At 50.9% G+C, this 9,494-nt stretch overlaps 1 protein-coding gene across 1 annotated transcript in view; it reads left to right on the top strand.

Moving 5' to 3' along the window:
* Window positions 1-4,774: 4,774 nt before the first annotated feature.
* Window positions 4,775-9,494, top strand: part of PKNOX1 (PBX/knotted 1 homeobox 1) — a 38,927-nt gene continuing 34,207 nt past the window's right edge. The window contains exon 1 of the mRNA XM_004384808.2: window positions 4,775-4,932. Coding sequence (XP_004384865.1) covers window positions 4,882-4,932 — 51 coding nt within the window. The 5' untranslated portion in view covers window positions 4,775-4,881. The remainder of the gene's footprint in view (window positions 4,933-9,494) is intronic.

Here is a 9,494-nt window from a genome sequence, read left to right as displayed (position 1 = left end):
TCATCACTAGGTACCCCTGAGGTCAGCCGATACCGTGAGGTGATCTCAGGGCATCCTGAGGTGGGGCTGTCTGGCCTGGCCACCATGAGGCAATCATCACTAGGTACCCCTGAGGTCAGCCGATACTGTGAGGTGATCTCAGGGCATCCTGGGGTGGGGCTGTCTGGCCTGGCCACCAGAGGTAATCATCATGAGTTTTTATCACAGCCCAGAGGTGCTTCTTTAGCATAACCTGTCAGATCTGGAGTCCGTATGGAAATTCCAGAGCTCTAAGGATTATCTCTTAGGAACTGAGGACAAAGACCAGATTACTTTGGGTAAAGTTAAATTCCAGAACCCCACCCCTCCTTATTGCCTCTATGCAAGATGAAATAAAATAGCATGTGTAAAAGAGTCCATCCTGCACAGAAGAGTTGAAAAAATGTCAGTGTTCCTTTCATATGCCCTTGTTCGGGCGTGAAAGTAAACCTAGGAAGTCAGTGAGGTATTTTGAACGTCTGCTTATTATACAGACATTTACTTAGAGAAAAAAGATGACCTTTTTTTTTTTTTAAACTTCGTTTTTTTCTTTATTTCTTCTTCAATAGACTGCGAACTTGCAGATTATTCCACAAAGCCTCTTCTGACTATTTTTTCAGTAACTATCTATTGGACTAGTGTTCTGAGCAAGCTGCTGACCTTGTCTGTGGAGATACACGGTCGGTTCAGGCACAGGCCCTGGCCTCAAGAGGCTTCCATTCCAGCAACCATTTAAATATGATAATAAAAATTAGAAAATGCCGTAGGTGGAACAGAGAGATGTGGGTATCAAGGCAAGCAAAGCTGTTGTAAATTATGTGTCCAAAAATCTGTTACATCAGTGGTTAGTTTCAGGTCAAGCTATGATTCATTCTTCTTTTTTTTTTTTTTAGTTCATTCTTTTAAACTCATTTTTATGTAGTGCCTCCTAGACGTCAGTGGGGGCAGCGATGGTTCAGTGGTAGAATTCTTGCCTTTGTGCAGGTGACCAGGTTCAGTTCCCTGTCAGTGCACCTCACGCACAGATACCACCTGTCTGCAAGGGGAGGCTCGCATGTGGAACAAGTTTCAGACGGGCTAAGAAGAAAGACCTGGCCATCTATTTCCAAACATCAGCCAGTGAAAATACTGTGGATCCCAATGAGCAGATAGATCCGCAGCTGATCAGGGAGGTGGCATAGGACCAGGCAGCGTTTTGTTCCCGTTGTATGTGGGGTTGTCATGGGTTGGGAAGGACTCATCCTCAGTGAATGACAGCAGGCATCAGATACTGTGCCAGTTGTTGGCGATGCAACCAGACAGGGCCCTTAGCCCTTGAGGAACGTATAGTCTAAATAATTAAGGTGCTGCAGGGCTAAGTAAGTACAGGGTGCTTTGTGAAGGCCCAGGGGCGACATGCTTAACCTGGGTGGGGTTGAGATGTGGGTGTATCTCTAGGATCAGTTCCTACAAGTGGAATTGCTGAGTCAAGGAAGTTCTCTTCTGCATCTGCCAACGCCACTCCGAATCTCCAGCAGGTGGTGCTCAGACTCCGCTTCCTTGACTCTCAGCTGCATTTACATGGCAGATCACCGCCTCCTCCAATGGCTTCAGTGGCAACACTTGGTTCTACTCTTGTCCAGCTGGCTGCTGCTCCCGAGTCTTTGCCAGACCCTCCAGCCTTCCTGACCTCCAGGCTGTGTTCTTACGTGGCCTACCTCCTGTCTCTTCCTGGGTGATCTCGTTCAGACCTGGGGCTTTACATACTGTTTGAGTTTCCCGTGGCTGCCATACAGATGGGTGAATTAAAACAACAGGAATTTATTCTCTCACAGTTCTAGAGTCCAGAAGTCTGAAAGCAAGGTGTCAGTAAGGTTGGTTCTTTCTGGAGGCTCTGAGGAAGAATCTGTTCCATGTGTCTCTCCTGGCCTCTGGTAACCCCAGGCCTTCCTTGGCTTGTGGCTGCAGCTGTGTCACTCCAGCGTCTGCCTCCATTGTCCCGTGTGTGTCTCAGATCTCCCTTTCCTTTCTCTTAGAAGGACACCAGTCATTGGATTTAGGGTCCGCTGTAAATCCAGGATGATCTCATCTCGAGGTCCTTAACTTAATTACATCCTCAAAAACCCTGTTTCCAAGTAAGGTCACATTAACAGGTACTGAGGGTTAGGACTTGGACATACCTTTTCTTGGGACACAGTTCAACCCACTACATATGGTAACTATATGCTAATGATTACCAGGTTTATATTTCTAGCCTAGACTCATTTGTTCAAAACATCCACTTGGAGTCTGAGAAGTACCTCACACTTAAAGTTTCCCCAGGCCTGCTGTCTCCCAGGCCACAGAGCCGCTCTCTCCTTGCCAGTTTGCTCCACTTGGTGAAATCCAACTCTCCCTGCAGCTCGGTGGGGCGCGTGGAGCCCTCCTGACTCCTCTCCCACACCCCACTTTGTCTAATCCCTCTGCCAGGCCTGCTAGCTCTGCCTCTTGGCAGTGACTCCCCATTCAGGTGCCATCCGGCCACTGCTTCCCCTTACTCCGCACCTCAGCCCTACCCCCAGTCATGCCGTCTGTTCTTCAGACAGCAGTCAGAGGGATCCTCCCAAAGCGTAGGTCTGTCCCCCTCTGCTCACAGTCTTCCCGTGGTGTCCTGTCCACTTAGACACTCCCACAGACTTCACCACGGCCTCCATGGCCCCCCCTCCAATCCCTGCCACCCCCTTCCTCCTCACCTCTCCCTCCACCACGCTAGTCTCCCAGCTGTGCCTCAGATGCAGTGCTTACCCACCCCTGGGCCCGTGGCAGCCCTCCTGCCCAGAACGTCCCTCCTCACAGGCCGCTGACCCCCTCCCCTCCAGTTACCGTCCCTCCCTGCTGCGTCATCTCCCTCATCACCTGCTCACTGGTTTGTGTCTGTGTCTCTCCACTTGAGCCTGAGCTCTGTCAGGCCTAGGACTTTGTGTTTTTCTGCTGTGCACCCAGGGCATGGGAGCACGCCTGACACCCCGTAAACGTTTGTAGAACGAAGGTGGGTGTGAGTTTATCCCTCCGTGTCTTCTTGTGAGGTTGCGTGGCTGGCCCTCCCACACCCCAGCTCCTCAGAGGTGGGCCGGTGCTCGTCCCCGCTGGGGCCTCCGGGACGACACTCAGGTTGAAGCTGTTCTGCTCTCTAGCTCCGCGGCCCTGGCCCATCCCTCGGGCCCCACAGTGTGAAGTGGGATTGAAAGAGAACCTCCTTGCTGGGCTGCTTGTCACATGATCAGACGCTGCCCAGCATTTGCTGCTGCTGCCCCTGCTGCTGTTAGCGGGCTGGATACCCCTGTTCCTGTGAGCTGTTTGGCACGTGAGGAGCTTCCGGTTCCTTCCCCGTCTGCTCGTCATGGGTTGGATGTGCTTCAGAGAAGCGTGGTCTCTAGGGTGACACTTGGCGGTCTTGCTGGTACAGGGCAGGTGGGCACAGCCCAGATGTGGTGTCACGCGTGGTGGGTCACGCCCCTCGGCGTGGGCCTGGTGCCGTCAGGCGGGCCCTCTCCTACCCAATGCCAGCTTGGTGCCGACGAGGTGACAGTGTGGTGCCCGGCCTGCGTCTGCACCACAGGAGTGCCTGTTATCCCTGCCTTCTGAGCTTCTGCCCATTGTCCACCCCGTTAAAGGTATTTCAAGTGTTGGGTTGCCATCAAGCAGACAAGCCATCGTGTGCAGATTTGTGTTACATTCAGGTGCCATGAGTGTGCCTGTCTCAGCTGCCATGAGCACATTCATCGTCACTCTTGTCCTAGGTCTCTGCATTGACCACTCTGTCTCTGGGGACACTGGCTTACCTGGTCTCACCCTCACCGTGATCTCAGCCTGACCCAGGCCTCAGCGTAACCCTGGGCTCAGCCTGACCCGGGCCTCAGCCTAACCCTGGTCTCAGCCTGACCCGGCCTCAGCCTAACCCTCGTCTCAGCCTGACCCAGGCCTCAGCCTAACCCTCGTCTCAGCCTGACCCGGGCCTCAGCCTAACCCTGATCTCTGCCTGAACTGGGCCTCAGCCTTACCCTGGTCTCAGCCTCTCCCTGGTCTCAGCCTCTCCCTGGTCTCAGCCTCACCTGGGCCTCAGCCTCACCCTGGTCTCAGCCTGACCCGGGCCTCAGCCTAACCCTGGTCTCAGCCTGACCCGGGCCTCAGCCTAACCCTGGTCTCAGCCTGACCCGGGCCTCAGCCTAACCCTGGTCTCAGCCTGACCCGGGCCTCAGCCTCACCCTGGTCTCAGCCTGACCTGGGCCTCAGCGTCACCCTGGTCTCAGCGTCACCCTGGTCTCAGCCTCTCCCAGTCCTCAGCCTAACCCTGGTCTCAGCCTCACCTGGGCCTCAGCCTCACCCTGGTCTCAGCCTCTCCCGGGCCTCAGCCTGTCTGAAGCCTGCCCTGACCACACAGCCCAGGAGGCCACCCTCTCACCCCTTTGTGGCACCCCCGGGAGTCCCTGCATGGCACTTACCTGATGTCTCTCTGATTGTCTCGCTCTCCTCCCCCTGTCTATTCCAGAGAGCAGGGACCTCGCTGTGTCCCAGGGCCCAGGCGGTCACGTGCAGGTGATGGTCATTTACTATACTGTGGTGTCCCCATGGCAGAGAATGTGGTAACAAGCCTGGGCCAGCAGAGTGCCCGTTAGGGAGGTACTGTGGATTGGGGTTTGATTTATTTTTTTTGTTTTAAGGATGGCTTATTCTCTCCATATGACAATGTGTGTTTTTTAAAAAATTGTGTGGATGCTGTGGAGTAAAGGGGGCAAAAAATGCTCTACAACTATTAACTGATGTTTTTCTGCTTTTGTTTTCCCAGACCACATTTGCTTTTGACTCAAGATGATTTGATGTCTTGTAATAAAACTCTCATTAACCATGATGGCTACACAGACATTAAGTATAGACAGCTATCAAGATGGGCAACAAGTGAGAGCTTTAACTTCGTTCTTAATTGTGATCACAGTTAATAGACCTAGTAATAAGACATGAAAAATGCTTTGTATGTTTGTACTCTAGTTTCCTTGAGATTAGAGGTTCAATTTAAAGTACATTATACATATCTGTGGGTGTTCAGAAACATAAGCTATAGAATTGTTCAAATTATTTTCTTAGGCAATATCACAGTTGCGACTAATTTTGACTCCTCTAAAGCATGTGACAGTTTCTTGGGAATTTGTCTTTTTTCATGTCAGTGTTCATGAGGACTGTTGCTTTTAAGGGAAGGCTGCGTACTTTGATAACCACGATTTTCACATGGACCAGTTGCTAGCCTGAGTGTCCTCCTTGATCACGTTCTGATGAGCTCCTGGGGCTTCATGTGCTCAGTGGTGAGCATGAGGGGACTGCAGTAGGCAGGATGCATTGATACATCTCCTTTGTCCAGAGCTGAGTGCTTCCATTAGAGTGAGGGAGAAGGATGTAATTGTCTTACCTGTTTGCATGGATTTCAAGCCTCGAGAATTTTGGCTCCTTTATTTGTTTGTTTTGGCTAGCATAGTTTAATAAATATAGCTATTGTTTGTTTTTATATCTTAGGCAAATAACTTCTCATTTTATCTTCTTTCAAATGGGGACAGTAACAGTTCCAGGCGCTGCGCGGGGTATATTACACATGTTGTTTCCTTCCACAAGTGAGGTGTTCAGACAGCTGCCCAAGTGCCCAGAGCCCTGCCAGGGTGGAGTGGGGGGTCAGAACCCGCTGTACTGGACACCCCTTCGGGGCTCTGGGACAGGCAGGCCTGGAGGTCCCGCCCCAAGTGGAATAGTTGCCATCTAGAAAGCTTTGTCTGCCCTTGAACAACACAAGTCACACAGAGATCCCTTGTTGTGTAGATAAATATAGTAGCTAGTCATTTGTGAAATTGTGTTTATCCTGTTTTCTGGCTGAAACTAGAAAACTGAGTTATGTTTGTTCCTGTGGAGGAAAATCTTTCTGTTAACTGAGTTCAGCAGTACTGGTCTTGTCGTGTGCTGGGCGTCTGTGGTGGAGAGCCACTGGTGCCCCGTTAATAGAGAAATAAGACAATCGCAGAAAAAGGAGTTTTCTCCGTTGTTTGCCTCCTTTGGTTTAACGTTATTTCAGTTCCTTCGTTGATTTATCCAGCAGAGACGCATTAAGTCTCTGGATGTGCGAGATTTGTGTCGAAGGTGAAGACACAGTCCTTACCCCCGGGGAAGATAGACAAGCAGACAGTGTGATAATGACAGTGCCGATGGGGCAGGGGGACCCCTAATCCAGCCTGAGGGGAGTGGGTTAGCTAAGGGGGGTGGTGGAAAGTTGGATTAGTTAAGGGAGAGAGCACAGTATTAGTCAGGGTAGCTTGCCAGAAAGTTGGGTTACTTAAGTAGGGGTGGGTGATTGTCAGGGAGGCTTCCCAGAACGTTGTCCCAGAGGTTAAGATTAAGGTAGAGGAGGGTCAGGTGAGGCACTGCTGACCACTCAGGCCAGGGAGACAGCATACACAGAGGCCCAGAGTGGTAAAATCATGTTGCATTCTGGGATTTATAGGCAGATCAGCATGAGTCAGGACGAGCCACTAGTTGCCCAGCTCCAGGAGGTGCACTGTGGTCAGTGTTTCAGCGGTGCCCTCTGGGTTTACGTAGACACTGGGGCATGGTGGTGTCCCTTGGTTGGAAAGGTCCTGAAGGGTCTGTGAGCTCAGCACTCTGGCCCAGTTCGGGGCCGCCCTGCAGCATCCTTGACAGCCAGCCTCTAGACAGTGCTGTCCACAGCCCAGTAAGAGGGTAGAAAGCTGAGGCTAGCTGGATGTTGTTAGCAAATAATGTTCTTCAGGAGGGACTCATGGGTACTGTATTCCTTGAGTTATTTCATGTTTGAAAATATCTTCCTGTCATTTTTTACATGAATGACATCTTGATTGAGAATAGCTTGCTGGATGAAACTTTTCTGTGAGACCATTGCAGATATCGCTCCACTGTCTCCTGGCAAAGCTGCCGTGGGAGAATTTAGGCCGAACTGAGTTCTCCCTTGAGATCCTGGTTTTGTCTGAGTGGATGCCTAAGGAATCTTTTTACTCCTTCAAGTTTAGTGTGGAGTCGGGCCATGCCCCACACGGTACACTCTGTATCAAATTATCTTGGAGCGTGGCCTGCCTTTTGATCCATCAACTTGATTTCTTTCTCCATTTCAGGAACCTTCTGCACCGTCTCTATGAAACTGCTTCTGTTCCCTTTGCTGTGTTCTCCACCTTAGACATAGCTGTCCTGAGGTTGGATTGTGTTTGTCTTGCATATCAACTACGTTTTCTTTAATTGCCTTGATTTCTTTGACTTTTTCGTCTGTGTATACTGTGATTGTATCAGATCCTTCCTCTGCATGGGTAATTGTTTCTCCTGCGTCTAATGTATCTGTTAGTTCTAGAATGTTTGGACCTCATTTGTTTCCATAGGGCTGGAAACTGTTACCCTCCCCTCCCTTTAAATCTCAAGCAGTTCTTTTATCAATTTAACATAGATTCCAATAGTATGAGGCAATTATGAGGAATTTTCTTTTGCTTTTTTATGTCTTGGTTTCTTCAACTTTGTTTTCGTTTTTTGCTAGCTGTGTCCTTGTCCCCCCAGTAATACGGGTATCATGTTTTCACTACTCTGTCCTTTTACCTTGCTCATGCCTGGGTGGCTGGGCCTGGGCAGTCTGTTTTCTCTGATGTCATGGGGTGGCTTCTGGTCTGTCTTCCCACTGGATCTGCGACTTTGTTTTCCTTCATACTACCGTGACAGCCTGGGTGTTCTGTGTTACGTGACCTGGAGGAGTTGGGGAACGAGGAAGCCGCAAAGAAGCCTAGCAGAGGCACCACAAGGCCTTTCTTAGACCACTGAGGTTTTTTTGGTGAATGATCCAGGATATTCTAAGTTGGGGGTCGTTCCCCAGTGGGGGCTTTGGCTCATCACCCCCCTCACCCAGAGCCCCATTTCTATCGAGAGATTCACCCCTGCTGTTTGCTTCTGGTTGACCAGGGTTTTATTATGTAGTCGGAAGGGGGGATGGGATGAAAGAGCACCCATGCGGTTTTCGTCTCTCCGTCCTTGCGGATTTTAGTGAGAATGATCAGGATTGGGGCTGATGCACTGGTGCAGTTTATTTTTCTCATTGAGCTCTGACCCGCATACCATTCCTGTGTGGTCCGGAGTAGTGGGCCAGGAGCCGAGGCAGGCCATGCCGCCCCTCCTCCCAACTCGTGTTTCTGTCCTGGCCTGCCAGTTTCGCACCTTTCCTTGCTTGTTCCTGTGGCAGAGATTGCTGATGACTTTGGGTTTTTTGCTTCTTTTAATAAAAATTGAGGGAGGGAAATTCTTTGACATCATTTCCACCACCTCTCTTATCCAAGTGACTTTTTTTTTTAATGCACATTTAATGGTGTCCCCCTGCTTGAACCCTCCAGTGGCTCCGCACGGATTTCAGGGAAGGTCCAGACACTCCCCTGCAAGGCCTGGCACCATCTGGCCCCTGCTGACCACCCTCGGCTCAGCACTCACCACTCCCCACACCCGCGCAGTCCTGTGATGATGTCCCTGGAGCCCTGCTCTCCGATAGCCCTCCTCCAACCTCAGTGTGCACCCACCTCTGCTGGGGTGCACGGCCTCAGCTCTGGCTGCTCCCTCTGCTCTTCTTCATCGGCATCAACTTGGTCGACTCCTTCCTGTCCTTCAAGTCGCTACTTAGCTCATACCTTCCAGTGAAGACTCCCTGCCCACCCTGCTTCACACTACAGCCTGCATCCCGTCCCCCTCCTCCGGCCGGCGCCCCATCGCCCTCCTCCGGCCAGCGCCCCATCCCCGTCGCCAGTCTTCTCTCTCACAGCAGCCGTCACCTTCCGCTGTGTTCTGTCACATACTCATCGTCCACGCTTACTGCTGTTGGTCTGCTCCTCTGGGACATCAGTCCCGGCAGGCAGGGCCATGGCCGAGCTGGTCTCTGGTGAGGCCGAGTGCCCCCTTCAGTGCCAAGCGCGTGAAAAATACTTCCTTGTGATAGTTAAATACTTTCCCATGACATGGAAAACTTCTTCTGAACGTTATTTTAAATAAACATTTTAATATTCTACAGTGTATATATAATTACCCATTCCTCTGAGATTGAACATTTTTTTGCAATCATTAAAAAAATACTGGCATAAATCTTTGAAGGCTGTTTTATACATACTATCGGATTGCCCTCCAGAAATATTGTGTTTGATGGAGCTTTAGGATTTTTGTTTGTTTGTTTTTTAAGAGAGAGAAGCAGTTTCCTAAGTACATTATCCAATCTAAAGGCGACACCTCCTCCCCCACAGAAGGGAAGTTATCTTGTCTACTCTAGCTGTTGGGGAGAAGAGAACAGATGGCTGGAGTGATGAGGCCCCCACCCCCAACTGGGCTCCCCTAATGGGCCGCTTCCTTGAGGGCAGAAGCAAGGCCAAGCCGGCTGCCAGGCAGGACCCTGACGCCCCCGCGGGCTCTGAGACAACTCCCTGCAGAAGCGACCGGGG

The sequence above is a fragment of the Trichechus manatus genome, unplaced genomic scaffold, assembly GCF_000243295.1.
Source record: "Trichechus manatus latirostris isolate Lorelei unplaced genomic scaffold, TriManLat1.0 scaffold00128, whole genome shotgun sequence".
Lineage (NCBI taxonomy): Eukaryota > Metazoa > Chordata > Mammalia > Sirenia > Trichechidae > Trichechus > Trichechus manatus.
This window is presented reverse-complemented; position numbering and strand designations above follow the sequence as displayed.